The 19146-nt window shown below is 33.2% G+C and overlaps 1 protein-coding gene across 4 annotated transcripts in view; it reads right to left on the bottom strand.

Annotated features, from left to right (window-relative positions):
* The window catches only part of OSBPL8 (oxysterol binding protein like 8), a 95300-nt gene that overhangs the window by 49764 nt on the left and 26390 nt on the right, over nucleotides 1–19146 (bottom strand). For 3 of the 4 annotated variants that reach the window (XM_087723415.1, XM_014061928.2, XM_014061927.2), the window contains exons 3-9: nucleotides 17766–17808; nucleotides 15322–15453; nucleotides 9229–9299; nucleotides 7051–7137; nucleotides 4250–4351; nucleotides 2162–2365; nucleotides 589–673 (exon numbers count right to left, since the gene is read on the bottom strand). In XM_087723415.1, the coding sequence (XP_087579541.1) occupies nucleotides 589–673; nucleotides 2162–2365; nucleotides 4250–4351; nucleotides 7051–7137; nucleotides 9229–9299; nucleotides 15322–15453; nucleotides 17766–17808 (724 nt within the window). Of the gene's footprint in view, nucleotides 1–588; nucleotides 674–2161; nucleotides 2366–4249; nucleotides 4352–7050; nucleotides 7138–9228; nucleotides 9300–9582; nucleotides 9714–15321; nucleotides 15454–17765; nucleotides 17809–19146 lie in introns of those variants that run through there. The other variant, XM_087723416.1, reaches the window with a different exon arrangement.

Here is a 19146-nt window from a genome sequence, read left to right as displayed (position 1 = left end):
CTACTTTATTGCTAAAAAGTGCTATTCATAAACTGGGTCTTCAGTGGGACATCATTTTTTGCTGGTGGAGGATCTTTATATATATGGCAGGGTCCGCTTGCCCTTTGTAGATAATATACAGTATATTATCTACAAAGGGCAAGCGGACCCTGTCATAATGCAGGAAAAATGCTAGGAAGTAGTGGTACCAGCAAAGCACAATAAAGTGAAGTGCAATAAAACAAGCTATGGCTATAAAATTGCTTCAGGAAAATAAAACCATATATATCCAATTGTCTAACAATGCTCCTGTGTTAGGAGGAGTTATTGAGTTGTGCTTATATGCTATCTAATTAGCTTATACTGCAAAACATGGATACAAATACTGATTTGATATGTTACCTTTATCATCCCTCAATTCTGGTAATTTGTTAGAATTAAAAAATGGTTCACTTGCTTCTCCATTTGAAGTAAAACATATGACTTAAGAAAACTTAAAAGAATATTCATAATATGTATATATTGTTCAAAACTTTCCATTCTTAATAGCACTTGGCTCAAATAACCTCAATTAAAAAATTGATCATGAAAGACAAAATAAATGCTTACCATCTGATTCTGAAGCTGCTCGAATGATTAAGTAACTACTGGGTAATGGCTGTGTTATAGAGCCAACAGCTTCACCTTTAGGGCCCTTAAAATACAAAACAATATTAATTTGATTGTATTTTAGATCAGCTTGCATTCAATATATTTATAAATTATCTGCTTCTTTTAAAAATGATTTTACCAGCAACCGATAGCTAATGAAGACATAATCTTTCACCGGGTCTTATAAGTGCCCTTTTCCTAGTTCACCAGATGGCAGTACAAACCAACCTTGGATGTTATTCAATGCTAAACAAATTATATTCAGATTAAAAACTGCATAAATGAACCATTTGTGACTGCTGGCTAGACAGGGAAATCACAAAATACGATAAACTGCAGCATTTATTCTATGTTGCTAAAAAGAAACCAGATATAGTCATCAACCCTTGAGATCAATTTGAGAGTATTTTATCTTTACTTTCCCATTCACTGCACCCAGAGGTGGTATTCAGCAGGTTCTGACCAGTTCTGGAGAACTGGTAGCAGAAATTTTGAGTAGTTCGGAAAACCGGTAAATACCACCTCTGACTGGCCTCATCTATTCTCTGCCTCCCGAGTCCCAGTTGATCAGGAGGAAATGGGGATTTTGCAGTATTCTTCCCCTGGAGTGTGGAGGGAATGGATATTTTAGAGTATCCTTCCCCTGGAGTGGGGAGGGAATGGAGATTTCACAGTATCCTTCCCCTGCCATGCCCATCAAGCCACACCCACCGAACCGGTAGTAGAAAATTTTTGAATCCCACAGAACCGGTAGTAGAAAAATTTTTGAATCCCACCATTGACTGCACCCGCAAAAGCAAATGTAAATATTTTAAAAATATCTTCCACCTTAACATAGTGGCTTTAAGAAACTCTACATGGCCCATTCAGTTTTGGATGAAAAATAAGCAAAATATATTAGCAATAATACTTTTAAATAAACAAAGTGATGGAAAGAACCACAAGGACAACTTCATCTGAATGCTTATTTCCCCATACAAATTGAGAAGCAGCTCAACCATAACAGAATTAGCAAAAGTGAATTTGCATTTACAGATACTTGCACCCAAATAAATATGGATGCATAGAAAGGAAGCCATAGATGCAAAAGGCAATTCTATTTATTGTCCAATAAGCAGAAAGAGGCGATTTTGTTTTTAAAAATCAGATACAATGTAATATAAGCAACTTGTCTGATGGAAATTTAATAAAGCAAACAGTTTAACATTGGAAGTCTTGCACTGTTAAAATCTATGATTTGCCATAATTGGAATCATAGGTTAATAGAAATAAGAAATGCTAACAACTGTCTGCCTGCCATCCATAGTAAAAAGTCAGATCTTCCTTTTCAATCTTCATTAACTATCCAAAGCAATTGAATGGCTGAAATTTAGAGTTTTAAGCTAATCAGACAACTTTATAAAATAAATATTCTTTTGGACCAATCGATGACAACTGAAAAGCATTTTGAATTCATTAATGATGCAGAGAGTTTTAATGTGACATAATATTCTGTTGGCACGAACTCCATTAAGAATACAAGTTTACTTACCTTAACAGCCCAGATAGACTGTTCCAAAGGATGGAAAAGTTTGAAACAGAATCCATCCTTTTTTGAAGGTCGCTCAATGAGTTCACAAGCATTCAGAAGTACTGTTCCCACCCACTGGCCATTTTTAGGTGTTTTATAAATTAGCAATACTCCTGGTTTCAACACACACCAAAGTTTGGTCCAACTTTTCAATGTACCACGAATCTTCCCAGAAAAAAAAGGGGGGAGAAAGAAAAATATATCTAATTATTTCTTCTAGTATTTTTCAATCTCTTACTCCCAGACAAAAACATGATTTTACAAAATATATAAAAAGTTCAGAATTATAAAATTATTTAAAATTCTAGTGAAGGAGCAATGCTAATAAAGCTACCCTCAGATACTACATTATATTAAATACATACAGTAAGTGTAAGTATTTGGGTAATTAAAATGTCTGAAAGGAGGGAAAATTGATATCAGTTCAGGCCAGGCAATCAATAGAAGAGTAAATGTGAATTGTGATTTAATTTCAGGATTACCAGATGTCAAGCAAAAGGAGGACATATCCTCCTTTTTGTCCTCAGTTTCTACATCTAGTCTGGCTTTTTAAATATCTAACTGAGCAGATTTTCTTTATGGAGCTTCCTAATAAGTGCTAACTGCAAGTTAACAAACTCTTCCTGAAATTAAGAATTAAGTAACAAGTTGAAGGCATTTGCCTCATAACTGGGTGATGACTCACAACTATGAGGACACTAGGTTAACAGCAGCACATTCCTCTCAAATGTGTATTTACCATTGCATGTCTGTTTACTTACTTGTACTCCCTTCCTCTCCAATGAATGTAAATATAAACATTAAACAGTCTGTGTCCTTCTTTTCCCTCCCATTTACTCTGCTTTGCAATTGTCCATGTCTTCCTTTCCTTGTTCAGATATCTGGTAACTCTTGAATGATTGCCCTGAGCAAATCTCTCTCTCTAACTCTAATTCTGAGTACTGCTGTAGAAATAAAATGGTGCCTTGAGTGATCTGAACAAAGAATGGCGTAAATGCTTTTTGATTTTAATATATGTAGAAAATTATATTTTGAATAGTAACATCCCATGTTACATATGCCATTGACCAGTGTTACTTAATATTTTTATGATATAAAAAAACATTAATACTAAATACTAAAGCTTGGTGTCAGTGTTCCAAGAAACACCCCAACAAAAGATTATCTGATCCCCATATTCCATTCACAACCTTCTCTTATTTATTCATACCATCTGTCAGGTTTGTCTTGACCTGAGCATTTAGAAAATAAAGACCCTTGACTCCATTTTTGAATTGAAAAGTTTACTTTTATCAAAGTCAAGTGGTTACAGCATAAGCAAAGCTGGATCTGAATATTCCCACACAAAGCCTGCATTTTACCCTTTCCCTGGCCTCCCTGCCTTGGCTAGTCAGTCAGTGTCCAATGATATTTGAATTAGATATTTTGGGAATGGCCTTGAGACTTAGCGCTTTTTGGGTGGAGTTTCACATTCCGTTCTCATAGCTCCACTCTTGATCAGCCGGTCTATTCCGGATTGACACTTCTGATTCCTATTATCCTGTCATTCCCCCATCCTAACTCCCTAATCTCTCCTCTCCTCCCATATTTTATGGCAGAATGTCAGCAAAGCAGAGTATGCTGAAGATGGCAGATCTGACAGCATCACTGATTTTTACACAGTGAAAATCATAACATTTTATACCATCCCATGTAAAAAAGAAAAAAAAAAGAAAATGTGCAATAAGGAAACCATTTTTAAATTTCAGTACATCAGTGATATTTCAGATGCTTGTTATTAAGGGGAATATCTTTCTGTAAATATCATATTTAACATAGGGAGATTATCAAGACAATCACTGTAGATTTGCTGTAACTATGGCAACCATGTTAAAGCAAACTAAATCTCTCCCTGGGTTTCTACGTATTGAATATTAAACCTCTGGGATACAATTAATATATTCCCTGCTAGTAGTAAACAGTAGCAGTTAAATATAATTTCAATTCTTTTGTTTTCTTATAGATTAAACATTCAGCAATTACAGCTTTTCATTTATCTCAATTTCTCACCTTAAGCCAATCAGCCATAACAATGACTGATGGGTCTGTGATAGTGCTAAGTAATTCTTTTGTAGCTCTTTTCTTTTCTTCCCTGTAATTTTTCTTTTGAACCTGTAAAGAATGAATGAGAAATGAGAAAAGAAAGCAAATAAATGGAAAGAAGTTAGTGAATCCAGTCAATTTGAAATAAAAATAAATGTCCAGGTGAAAATTGTTAAAAGATAGGGGAAAAAATCATTTTAAAAAAAAGTCTAATGAAAGAACTTACCAGAAATTCTTTTTCAGGCAATTTCATATAAAAGAATACATGCTTTAATTTCCAGCTACGGTTATAACTTATCAAGAATACAAAAGTCCATTTACATGGACTCTAAAATATAGTTAATCCAAGATAAGAAATCTATATGCTTTTAAATTGTTTATATAAACACATAGGTTTACCTAGATTACACATTTATCAGGAATCTATAAGCACATATAATTTAAGTATATTTGGATTTAACAGAATTTGTCTGCAGTATTTCTGTAAGTTTGAGGATCACCCCTTGACTAGCCTCTACCACCAGTTTACTGCTGGTTCCACTTAATTGTGTGCTTATCCCTCTTATTTCCTTTTTTTAATCAAGGGGTATCCTTTTGTGAATTTTGAAATCTAACCTCAAAGATGATTCTAACAAATTGATTACAAAAGCAAGCACTCTAAAAAATTTCTAAAAATCCTTTCAAATTTAAAGAAGTTCAAAGGAAAACAATAGTCCTCAACTGTATGTATGTGATTGTTCTATACAAAGCAAGATACTTATAACATTTAAGGATGAATTATTTTATATTCTTAACACATCATAGTCTATTCATCTGTGGTGTTAATATTATCTATGAGTGAAAATGAAATGTTTTTCATAAATTTGGTCCCTTTAAAACTATAGGTTTCTAGGGCTAAATTAGCAGCTGACCTTAGGTGTTTTTTTTTTCTGTCTTAAGAGAGAATGAATAAGATCAGCTTTGTCTGTGGCCCTTCTGAGGTGAAAAAGTCGCATTTGATATTACTTCAGACAGCAGATCTCACAAGTTTAATCTAATGAATAAAACTGGTACATATCCTATCTGCAGGCTTATAAATCTACTTCATATTCCACCAGGTTTCCACACCCTCACCCTCAAAATAGGGGATTGAAGTATCACCTGGCTAGCTGCTCTATGCAAGGACGCAGTAATCCTCTCCAGAACACCTGTAGGTCTTAAAAGAGCCTTATGAACCCTTGTCCAGTTTTGTAATAATGACAAACCTTAGTTTTTTTTCTGTCTTAACTACCAGAAAACCAGTTATGGACTTTGCTAAATGTAGAATACTATGTTCCTGCAGCAATGAAGCTTGTCCAGGCCAATTCACTAGCACAGCTTCTTTACGGAACCCTGCTCAGACCCGAGCTTCGGGATTTACACCTTTAGAAAGAGTTCAATCCAAATTTATTATAGCAATTCTCCAGATGCCTTAAAGAATTGTGCTTTAAACGCACAACTATGCCTGGAGAACAGAATTGACAAAGGTTGGATCTGTATAGCTTCTTTAAATATTTGGCTAAAACTTAATTTCTTTCCTTAAAGCCTTGTACCATTAATCCTCCAAGATAAATTCTCCTTTTCATGGATTAAGGCTGTTGAGTTCAACCTCGCTAAACTAGATTTTCTCAATTCTCAACTGGACTATAACCAGGCAAAACAAAACCTGAGACAAAGGATAGAGGATATAGTGAGGCAAGCGGACAGAGAATGCTCCATTGTTTCTGACTCCAGATTATAGATATATTGTCACCCCTGGCAGTTATCTTAGCTAGTTAGAGAGAGCGAATCATCGGAAAGTATTTTTGCTTGCATGATGTCATATACTCCCCTCAACTGTCCCCGAAAGCAAATATAAAAGATTCTGTCCCAGTGATTGTGGAGAGATGGAAACCTCTGGACATGTCCTTCTTCACTGCTCTTCTTATAGAGACATTTGAACAAAATGTATTTTCCCTATAATTAATAGGTATTCCTGGCTGTTCCGATACCATTGATCTTCAGTGGTTGCTTAAAGACGAATGGATTGTAATCACAGTACAGGGAGCTAGATTCTGCACAGCAGCACTAAAGATTCATCAGAACTTGATGAATAATCCATCATAACCATTTTATATAATTAATAATGCATCAAATCTTTTGATATTATCACTTTGTTGTATTTTAGTAACTAATAACTATAGGCGTTCACAATTTAAGGATTAGTTTAGCCCACATTCCTGTTTATGTGCAACTGAGAGATAGGCTGCAAAATTATGATTTTAATGTAGATTTTATTTGTTACTATTTTATTCTAACATTTTAAATTACATACTCTTAAATATTTTTAATTCTATTGATCCTTGACTGAATAAATATTTGATATGATACAGTTTTCTATAATGAAAAAAAATGATTAAAATATGTTGCATAACTTTTATATTCCATAATTATGTGAGAACCAGTTTGGTTTAGTGGTTAAGGGACCAGGCTGGAAAGCAGGAAAACATGTTTAAGTCCTGCCTTAGCCATGAAAGCCATTTTCTTTCAGCCCAGCTCACCTCACAGGATGGTTGTTGTAGGGCATATAGGAGGAAGAAAGTGTGTTGCATACTCTTGCTGCCTTGAGTTAAAAATAATAAAGGCGGGATACAAACAAACAAATAATATTTGCTGAAGCATCATAGTACAGTTTCCAAATCTACCACTAATTGTGTTATGGGCAAATGTAATATGAAGATTTGGGTATTCTAATATTGAAAATAACTCACCTTAAGGGACTCTTTCTTTGTAAGTTTGGTAGTGGGAGAGGAAGCAGGGATGTCCTTTTCTGATCCATTATATATCTTAGATTCTGACTGAAAATACAAATTATACAAGAAAATTATGAAAATGCTTTATTTCACCATTAACAAAATCTTCTATAAATTTATCAAGCTTCATATTTTTTAAATAAAAGAAAAGATCATGGTGAATTCAATAACTCAATTCCAAAACTTTCAGTTTCCGCTTGAGTGATTTTATGTGAAAACGGGACATATTTCAGATAAGAAACCCACCATTATTTACTTCAAAGCTAATTACAATTTATTAAAGAAAAACTAGTACTTCTGAACACTGGTTAGCAGTCTGTACCAAATAACTTTCATATTTGTCTTTGAATAATTGTACGAATGTACCAATAAACCTTCTCTGCTAAAACATAAACACAGAGATAATTCAACTTATTATTTAACAAAACTACTTGTGATATGCAGGATACCCAACTTACTGTGGGTTAATGGAATGCAAAATGTTAATTTTTAAGAATAACTTTTGAAAAAATATTAAACTCAACTGAATGGAATAATTAAATGTAGCAATCTAAACCATGTTTAAGATTAAGCTACTACTGAAAGCTTCCATAAATAGCTGCCTTCCCATTACCTTTAACTGAATAGAAGCAGATACTAGTAAAAATGAGGAGAATAAGTAGGAAATCAAGACATATAGGAGCAAGTAGTTTCAAAAGAAACAAAAAGAAAAAGAGTCAGACCTGGAGGTCATCTTTTTCTTTGGATCTTCAGGGCTGCCACACTTAGGGCTGTGGGAAACTGGTGGGGGGGAGGGATTGCATGGAGTTGCGGGGATATCTAAGCCATAATAATATTTCTTTCTCTGAGAGCCAAGGACATTAGGCCTGCACCTGCAGTGGCATGACTGGGAGGCATCTCTAGCTGGGACGATGCACTGATTGGACCATGTGATGGACATGTGGATGCAGAGGAAGGGACTTGGGCTTTCTGTTGGGTGGGGAAAACCTGGAAGCATTCAGATTCAGGTTTTCCCAGATGTGCCAATATGACATCTCTAATAAAATGGAACTTTGAGGAACTTCTAGCCTTGTAGTCTTCTTGTGTTGAGGATGTTATTTGGAACCCTGATATTAAGAATAGGAGGAGAAGTCATTTATCCTCACTTCTGCCTTACTATGATTCTAGAAAAATGCATAAGAGTACATGTATTTTTCTAGTCATTACTATAAGAATCAGAAATAATACACTGGTACCTTGGTACTTAATTGTTTCAAAAATTGTCGAAGGGTGGACAGGAAGTTGGCCATGCTGGGAAGTTGCTAACATAGGAAAAGGGACAGATAGGAAGTTCTTCCCAGCCAAAACAAAGTGTTATGTGGCACATCACCATTTGTTTGCTACTTGTCCTTTTTAGTACTTATCACAGCTCCTGGAACCAATTAAGCATGTGTATCAAGGTCCCAGTGTAGTACCAAATCTCCCTCCCCCCCACCCCCGGTCTTCCAGCAAATACCCTCTACACATGAAAAGAATGAAAAAGGGCTAATATTATTCTCTGAATAGGAATATGCAATTTCTGAATTTAATAATTCTATTGTCTTTTTCCTTTCAATTCTTTTCCTGGTTAGACACAATATCCCTTCCACTTTTCTTCATCATGTTTCCCTTTCTTTCTCCCTTTATCCAGTACTGTTATTCCTTCCATTTGTTCCATAAACATCTTGTTTACGTCTTCTTTGCTCTTTCTACTCAGGAGGGACCTATATAGTGGCATACTTGGTATGCCTTTGTATATGACGGAGAACAGTTTCTGTGTGTAAATGAAGACAGAGAATCCATTGATTTTACAAATGGGAAATCTTTTTAATCAATAAATTCCCATATGATTTCAGTACAACGCAGTGTACTGCCTTAATAAATTATCATATGATTTCAATACAAGGCAGTGTACAAATAATTCAAAATAAATATAAATATTGATTTTTTTTTGTATTCTGTATCTGCCTTTTTTTTTTACCATTGAGTGAAGACAAAGACAGATAAATGTGTAGATAAGTAATTGTGTCACATGCTGTAACTAAGGCCATTTTTCCCCCAGAAGGAATCAATACATCTAATTGGTAGGGTATAGATATATACAGTAATTGTACTTACCTTACTTTTTGACATTGATTGTGAAGAATCATCTTTATTCTGTGAAGCATCATCTTTCCCTCTATCAAAACCTTTAAAAAAACAAATGAGCTTACAAAAATTTCTACACAATAAAATTATAATTACCAAGTATACTTTCTTTAAAGACAAAGCCATTAAATTCTGACTAAGCATATTAGAAATAACATTCAAATATCCCAATGGTATCATAACAATTTTAAACCTCTAAAATATTATTTAGCAATAAACACTGTGTGAGTCAACACCTACCCAAAAGGTATTGTTTTTATTTGTTAATATTGCACCTAGTAATGCAACCTACTTTTGTGACAATATAAAAAATAGAAAACAAACCTTGAAAGACTGGTGAGAGTTCACTGCATCCTCCAAATGAAGCATTCCGGACAAGCTTTCGGCTATCAGTTCGTGGAGGAAGTGAAACCCCAGCACCTAGAGAAAACCTACGCCTCATAGGACCTTCTTCCTTTATGAGTTAGATGCTTTATATAATTATTCTTTTCATTCAAAAGGCTGGTAGTAATGAGAATGTTGCAGAAAAAGCAGTTGCAATCATTAGCAACCCGCAAGTAAGAGAGTCATGTATGTATTTGAAAAAAGAAGATAGTATTTAAGGAAGTTGGTAATAATTTCAAATTGTTGCCATTTCTCTATCAGTAATATTTCCTTTTTTAGCTAGTATGTTCTAACATAAGCTTTACTCTACACTGTTTTGAAGTTACAGAGAATTGGCATGATCAAGTACCTCAACTGACCAAAATAATTCTTCCACTCCCTAATCATTCAAATATTTTAAAGCACACACAGCAAGCTATGATGGGTATATTTCCAACATTGTGAAAGAAAGCGGAAAATTTCAGTTTCTAAATAAAATGAATTTCTCAATAAAAGAAAGTCTTGTATTTATAGCACTTCATCTTAATAAAACAAACCAAATAGCAAACCAAAATGTCTAAGAATACTAGATCACAAAAAAGCTTGCTGGAAAAATGTCCATTGTCTCTTAAAATAATATTACACAAATATTAATAATGCACATTGAAATTTATATTTTAGAAAACAAATGCTTTATTATTAAAACAATTATCATTCAATAATAGAGGTCCTTGCTAAACTAATTTCAAATAAAAAGACATGGCTTTTATATGAAGATTTTAGATTGGAATAATTAGCCTGAAGAAAATACAGAATCTTTCAACTTTAGGACGTCCCGTCCCACCCCACCATTAAATAGTTTGATATATTTTCAACATGCAGGTAATCACTAAAAAGTAAACTATATTATTTGTTCAATAAATACAAATCAATTATATTTAAACAGAAATGTAACAACAGCACTACAGGTAGTCCTTGACTTACAACAGTTTATTTAGTGACCATTCAAAATTACAACGGCACCAAAAACAGTAACTTACAATCATTTTTCACAGTTAAGATCTTTTCAGCATCCCCATTACCATGTGATCAAAATTCAGATGCTTAGCAATTGGTTTATATTTATGACCATTGCTGTGTCTCAGGGTCATGTGATCACCTTTGTGACCTTCTGACAAGCAAACTCAATGAGAAAGTCAGATTCATTTAATAACCAGATTACAAATTTATCAACTGCATGAATTCACTTAACTCTGGCAAGAAAGATACTAAAATGGGGCAAAACACACTTAACAAATGTCTTATTTAACAACAGAATTTTGCCTCCATTATGGTCGTAAGTCAAGGACTACCTGTATATAGGTATAATTTCTCAGTGAAAGTTTAAATATCTGATAATTTAACTGATTTAGAGGCTTATCGTTTAAATTGCTTATTTATGTGGCAAAGATGTATACAGTACTGAAGAATTTTTAAAAAAATGTAAGAATGCGGGCTGACTAGAAACAACTGAAGCTTTGCCACCTTTTAATATGTGTTGGATAGTCAATTTTACCGCTTTTCATGCAAAACATGACAAGAATCAGCTGAATACACATCATCTGTATATTACTAAAACTGCCCTGTTTGGGTGCAACCTTTCACTGGCAAAATAGTGTATCATAGAGCCGAGACCCATGACTGCCATGGAATTGAAACTTGTAAAACTTATAAAACATTTTATGATATAAAAATAATCATAAAGCATTTTATCACATAATGCAAAATGTCATAAAACATTTCTTGTTGTCCTTCCTGATGTTATGCTATACAGTTCAACATGGACTATTTTCGATACATCCCTGAATGTCTCCCTAAATTTTTATGAACTTTTACAATGAAGGCAGCAAATTAAAAGCTCTGCAATTGTTGAAGACATTGAGGAATCTGGTAAGCAAATATCTCAAAAAATGATGCAATAGATTGTCTGGAATTTTTAAAAGCTCTGTCTTCGATAACCACTGTTTTTTTCTGCCAGAGATTTTGGACAAAGGGCAAATTCTTAATATTCTGAGATTAGATGGTTTAAAACAGGGGCGTCAAACTAGTGGCCCGATGGCTGGATGCGTCACATGCAGGCCATGCCCACCTTTTTATCCAGCCATCGGGAAAAAAAGTCACGATATGTCATGTGACTGCATGACACCGCAAGTTTAACACCCTTGGTTTAAAAGAATGAACACACACGTACACTCACATATTGTCTGTATGCTCAAAATAAAAGTCAGCAAAATTTCTAAAAACTTGTCCAAGATAAAACTGAGCTAGCAGAGTTTTTTTCTAATCACTTATTTCATAATTCAATCAAAAATCTTGTTTTTAGTTTTTAAATTTTATTAATCACCATAATACATAGTATTACTTCAGTAGTGAAGTTCACAATTAGTATTAAGACTTATATTTCAATGTCACTGCTTCTCTTATATGTTGATATATTCCATTTATTAGAAGTGAACAATTGTTTTAAAACAATAAGGAACATAATTCACATTTTCTGGCATCATGAAAATGTATCATAATTTCAAATTACAAAGGAAGGCCAACCAAATTCAGCCTCTCCCCTTCCATCCATAATGGCAATATAAAAAGGATACAGGAGAGTGCTAAGAATTCCCCATCAAAGCCTGCTTTTATTCCTGTTTTACACTTAATTTCTTATATTATTTCTATAAACTAAACTATGGACAGACCTTACAGCACTATAAACACTAACTGGAGCTATGGTTAATTTCATTTCTTTTGCATGTAACTTTCATACCATGTTCTCAGGGATGGTCTGTAATGGGAAAAAGTTCTATCTGAGAAAGTTCACAAATCGCAGCTTTGTCATTATTATGATGACACACATTTATAATACAAAGAGAACCTTTTTTCTAGAATAGGAATCTAAGGGTTGTGCTAGATGTTACAATGGAAACAATGGTTTCCCTAGTAACACTGAAGCAGGGTGGATGAATAACTTCAGAAAAGAATCTGTGAGTAGTATTGGAGTAGTAACACTTAATATACTCTTTATACACGTAAACTAAAATTTTATGTGTATAAAATTTTGCTTATCCTAGTAATTTTCATTAGTATGTCCCCAGACAATTTGAGAAACTGAAAATTCATCTAAAAGAAAATGAGAACCAGAATATAATGAATATAAGGAGAAATGGTGGTAGTGCTGGTTAAATGCCTTGATTTCTTCTCAACTGACTATGCCAATCAAATGCCCTCCCCTCCATTTCATTCTGATTCTTCTGGCAAACATACTTTAAACACACTTTGATAGGGTGATCAACAATTCAAAAGGACATGTTCAACAAATAACAAAATCAGCTACCTACAAAAGGCATTGGTTGAAGGCACAGCACTAGAATAAATTACATACTACCAACCAATAAGTATAGAATTTTTACTTTTGTAAGCAACACTAGTATTTTCTATAATCACCAAACCAAATATTTACTAGGGTCAGAGACTGCCATATCTGCATCATAGATGATATATCTATAAAGAGTATAAATCTCCATTACTGTAATATTTCTTTAGCATGTTATGTAATAGGACTACATTGTATAATCCTCCTCACTTTACAGTCAGAAATTGTATAGCTTAGACTTCCACTGATGTGAGGAGAACCATTTTTTTTTTCCTGCAACAGCTTATGGGCACTTTGGGCAGTTGGATGAGAGAAGGGAAGTTATCTGAATTGAGCAGTTATTCCTTTGGAATATATAATAGTGTAATGGACTCATTTTTGATATGTAAATAAGGAGTTACTATTTCTAGTAATGTTTAATCGTTTTTAATTTTCTTTTTACTATGTTTAACTGTTAAGAGAGAGATAAGGGGAATTTAGACTCAATGGAAAAAGGGATAGTATTCTTATATTGTTAAGTATTCTTGTTAATTTTTACTGGAGCTTTTTGGATTAATGAGAACAGAAGATTTAGAGACAAGTTTATAGAAAATGGAGTGAAGTGTGGAATGAAGAGGTATTTGGATGTATTTTAAAAGACAGTGATAAACTATTCTTGGTAGGTTTTTTTTAACCAGCAACCATGGCAACTTATAAAATCTATATATAACATTCAGAGGGTTCCCCCACTCCCAAAATCTAATCTAGTGTTTCTCTTTTAAAAAATGCTGTCATTGGAAAAGCGTAGGAAATGCTTTTCCAAACCGCATTCAATTTTTTTTCAGTTGGATTTGGATTTTATTGGATTTGTATGCCGCCCTATTCCCGAGGGACTCAGGGCGGCTCATAATAAAAAAGGGGAAGGGATACAAAAAAAATAAAATAAAAAAAATAAAATGCAAACCTTGCAGGTTAGAACTGGCTCTGTCCTTTTGGCTTTCCAGAAGGGTATTAAAACTGGCTTTCCCTATTGGCCTAATGCCCTGAGGGAGGGAGCTCACTGCTGGAGGTAGCTGCTGGACCTCATCACTGTCTGTCCATCTCAAAGCTCTCTTAATTTAGGTTTTAATACTGTTTTAATAATATTTTAATCTAATATTTTAATTATTTTTAATTGTTTTGTAACTTAAAAGCTGCCCAGAATCACCTTGTAAAGGAGATGGATAGCATAGCATAAAAATTTAATAAATAAAATAAATAAAAATAAAAATAAATTTTTGAAGTGTTCCTAAGAGGACATGTACACACATGCAGAGGACCTCTGAATGCACTTAAAGCAGCTGAGCCTTCAGGAAGATGAGGCTGTCTGGACAATTCAATGTTTGGCTTCAGATAGTTTATCAGTTACAACAACCCCATAAATAAAATGCTTCTCCAAATTATTTGCAGAAACCTGTTAATGTTCAATTATGCCAAAGAATTCCAAATTAACTTGAATTAATTGGATATGATAAACTTAGGAGACAACATTTCCATTTGGGAAAAAAAAGACATTCAGTATTTTGCATATACTGAAACCAAGTAGACATTTGCCCTATAGCACATTTATATTTTTAAATCAGTCAGTTTTGTATAATATAAACTTTAGATTGTTCTGTATTGAAATAAGCTAAGATTATAAATGATTACCAATGTGGATTCAGACAACACGACAAGTCATACTTAATCATACATAAAAGTGAATGCTTCTAAAGTCTTTCTTGTGTGCATATTAGAGCAGATGAGACAAGGCTGAGTTCAGTAAGGTATGATTTAATTGACATCTAAATTCAACTCTTACTAATACTTTTTGTTCATTTATTGAATATCCTACTAGCTTAGGAATTACGTATCTTGCGGTATCTCCTCAGAAGTAACAAATGGAATGTAATTTTGTAATAACAGTCTTAAAGGTACAACATATCTATTTCCTAGTTCAACCATTACATTTCCACCTCTCAATGAAATACATATATGAAGTACATGGAAGCCCACTGATGACTATCAAAGGCAGCTTAATGAACTAATACAATATATGAAAAAAGGCCACACATTCAGCATTTTCCCATCTCCTTCATTACACAATTAAACCAAGACACTTTTAACCACTTTTTTTTTCAAGTCAGAGAAATACCTGTGCTGATTTCTGGGCAAGATACAAAACTAAGTTACGGTTTATAGAACATAAAACCAATTCTCTTGAACTGGTCACATGTACAGCAAGTGTTGTACAGCAAGAATATTTCATTTGATAGTATATTCAACAAAATGGCTCTTACCATGGCCTTGGCCTGGACTGAAAGAAAGTTGGTGTAATTCTTTGGTTGGAGTAAGATACCCTTCTTTCCCATGACGCTGACTCATCTTTCCTGGAGTAGAAGTATGAGATTCATCACTGCTTGTTACTGCAGCTGTAAAATAAACATAAAAAATGATGAGTTACGACATTTCACTGAATATAGTAGAAATTGTCTCCATCCTAAGGAGTTTACGTGGTAAAATGCAACACACAAAAAGGAAGGAAATGAAGGCTAAAGTAAAAAGGCATAATATGTGATTCCCTCAGCTATATATTGTAAAACTCATTTGTAATAAGGCATATTGAGGAAAAAGTTTCACTGTAAAATATCAGGTTTAAAAATCATAGTTTAAGCAGGATTTGAGAATGTATAATTTACTTAGAAAGGGTGAATAAAGAAGTAGTAACTGTTAAAATGGTGCTGAAGCTCCATCAAGAAATATATAAATAGAAAGGAGAACATAGTTTTAGAGTGTTTTGAAAATAAGACATTGATTTATGTTCGCTAATGGTAAAAAAGTTGCATAGAAATAATATCCATTATTATCCACTCAGAAAGTTTAGAAAGTCAAATGGTTTTAAATATTTAAAGAAGAAAAGTGAGATAATTTTAAATTATTTGATTGAAAAATGTTCAACGTAATGGCTACATGCTTTGCTTCTAAATTCAGCTCCTTTCCCTTCCTTTTAAATCATTGTTATAAAGGTCTGATCAACAGGACATGATATATTTGGACTAAGGAAAGTATGAAAGAAGAGTAACATGGGATAACATGAAGTAATTGCAATATATCTTTTCATATTATAGTGGTAACTTTTCCATGATCGCCAGGTCCATTTAAAATCATTGTAAAAATAGCATTTTAATCTTGCTTCATATCATTATTTTCTGATATCTTTAAAACTGTTTTTTGCTAAAACTGAATTTCTGAAAATTATCAAGCTGTATGTATAGTCATCATACATACTCAAAAATCAACTCCACCCTTTCTGACCACAAATTCCAAACACAAATTTACTTAAGCAATGTGTTTGAGATTCTAAAATAAAAGATATAGTTTATATAAATTTATCAATCCAAAATCTAATTCCCAAACACAAATTTATTTTTGATCTATTTTAGAGGTTAATCTTCTTTTTCTGTCAATGTAATTTGCTTGATAATTTTTCCTTCTTTTGATATTTTACAGTCACAGTGCCCTCTAGAGATATTGTTAAAAAATGTAAGCTTTCTAAATTCTCAATTACTACATTGGACTCCACAGATGGAAAATCTCACAGCTCTTGAAGCTGTCGTGCCTAATATAATCCAGGAGCCCTATTTATAACAATGACTAGCAAATTAAATAGTAGGAGGGGAAAATTTATTTGCAGACAAAGCAACCTGCTATCAGTCTACTTTGCATAGCCTCTCCTCTTTCTTTTCAGTCTCATAACTGCACTGCACTGTCACTGCAAAGTAGTCAAAACAGAGTATGTATACAAGTTTGGGAGTCTATGAAGCAAATTATTCCAGGAAATAATGATTAAAGAAAAGGACTAAGCAGACCACTTTATTCTTCATTCTTACATTCTCCTAAAATTACCTTGACATGTTTCTCTTTGTAGTTCACATTACCAGAAAAAATATAAGTTCTGAAACATTAGCATTTGCCCAGACCTAAAGTGTATATGATTTATAATATTTCTTTTTACAAATGGACAAAATGATAAAGTTAAGAGTAATGCACAATGTGATGGTAGGTAAGGCTCTGGAGTGAGTCAATCAGGAAAGTCATCTCTTTTACAAACAGGGAAGTAATTTCTTTTATTACTTAAATAAGTTTAAATAAAGCACCAGCAAATATCTATATACTATATATGTATAAAATATGTGGACAATACATGAGATAAAATTTTACATTTTAAAACCATAATAAAATCATTATAATATAGTGCCATAGAGTCACAGTAGGATAGATGTCATAATTCAATATCTAAACTGCTTCTGGTGTGGCTGCAATAAGATCATACTAGTTGTGATGTCAATCCTTTATTACAAATCTGTTCAGGATTTAAGAGTTATGCTTATAGTTGCATAACAAAGCTGTGTCTGCAGGCACATTTTCTGAAAGTTGATAAAAAAATTAACATTTGCTGATTCTTTGGACATTCCCTATGTGCTTGAAGAAAGCATATATTTGTCACAATAGGGTTTACAATTATTGTTTTTTAATTACTATGTTTATTATCACTACTATTTAATCCTGCCTTTTATACCACTCAAAGTAGCATACTTAATATTCCTGTCTCCTATTTTATGTATTTTATTCCTTTGTTTCTGAGTTTATTGTATACTCAGAATTTGCTAATAAGATGAAATGAAGATATGATCCTATGAAAAAAATAGTTCTTTCAATGTTCTTGCAGAAACTATTTACTTACTTGAAGCTCCCTGCCATTCTTTGATCTCACCATGATGCTGCAACTGAGTACGGAGAATGGCAAACAAAAGTATCCAGGCCAAAATGAAAAGAGAAGGAGGAGGAACAAAGCAGATATAACAAAAAGAAAAGAACAAGAAAAATAGTAGGTTAGTTTAAAACTAAAAAGACAACATGCATATCAAATTTGATAGTTTTTTTTAACAAAAATACTTAGCTTCAAAATGGAGATTTTTTTTTTTAAAAAAGCAGAGTTAAGTATATTTAGCAAAACTACAGTAATTATTAGCTTATTACTGTAATGGTAAGGCTAATACTATTTGGAAATTCATATTTTTCCTAAAGTTCTTAATTTATTCATCATATAATATTCCTGCTCCAAGTGTTACCTGTCAGAGAAATTAGGAATGAAGAATGGCTATACTTATTTTTAGAAACTTGAAAGAAAATACTTCATCAAGGATGAATTTAAAAGTACATCCAATATGCACTATATTGCCAAAAGTATTCACTCACCCATCCACATAATCAGAATCAGTTGTGAGCAAATACTTTTGGCAATATAGTGTATATTAAAGATGAATGAATGAATGAATATAAGCACTTTGCCTTCAATTTAACAACAACTAAATCACTGTTGCTACTTATATATATTTTCCGTTGCACCAAATTCAGCAAATGAAGATGGAAATATTTTAAACTGAATAATTAAACTGGAAGAAAACAGAGACCATTAAATGGAAGCAAAACACAAGCCATTAAACACAAATCTTCCAAACATGCAAACCCTATAATCCTATGTATGGAGAAATAGACACTTTTCAGTTAACACCAACCACAAAATACAAACCCCCTAAACCCGAAAAGGAATTTCTTTGTGAATTTCCAATATACACTATATGTTGAGTGGGAAGTCAAAGGGTAAAGAAAGAGAAACTGATAACTGAAGGGAAAGATAACCAACCTTGCTAAATTTCAAATAACTTATTTTAAGCATTCTATAAAGAGGAAATGGAATTTGGTAACATGCTTTATTAATCAAAGAAAATAATCCTCCTTGCAAACAGGGCTACCTGGAAACTGGATAAAATGAGGCAGCTTACCTTGCAGTTAATGCTGAGCAGTATGAAGATGTATGTACCACATGACTCAATTTCCACTCCAAGCTATCCTATCCTTCAGGTGCCTTAGAGAATATTGTCAGTAGAATTAAGATTGCTATTGCTAATATATTCAATTTTAAATGAAATTAGGAGATTGAAATAGAATAAGGAGGACATAGAATTTAGAATAGAGATGGATAGCTGGATGGATAGATGAAGTAAAGCCAAGATGCAAAAACACAGTTATGGAATACAGTGAACCAATAGGCTAAGGTGATG

This window comes from Thamnophis sirtalis, unplaced genomic scaffold (assembly GCF_051295495.1).
Source record: "Thamnophis sirtalis isolate CommonGarterSnake01/CBP01778 unplaced genomic scaffold, rThaSir2_p1.2 scaffold_9, whole genome shotgun sequence".
NCBI classification, from domain to species: Eukaryota; Metazoa; Chordata; class Lepidosauria; order Squamata; family Natricidae; genus Thamnophis; species Thamnophis sirtalis.
This window is presented reverse-complemented; position numbering and strand designations above follow the sequence as displayed.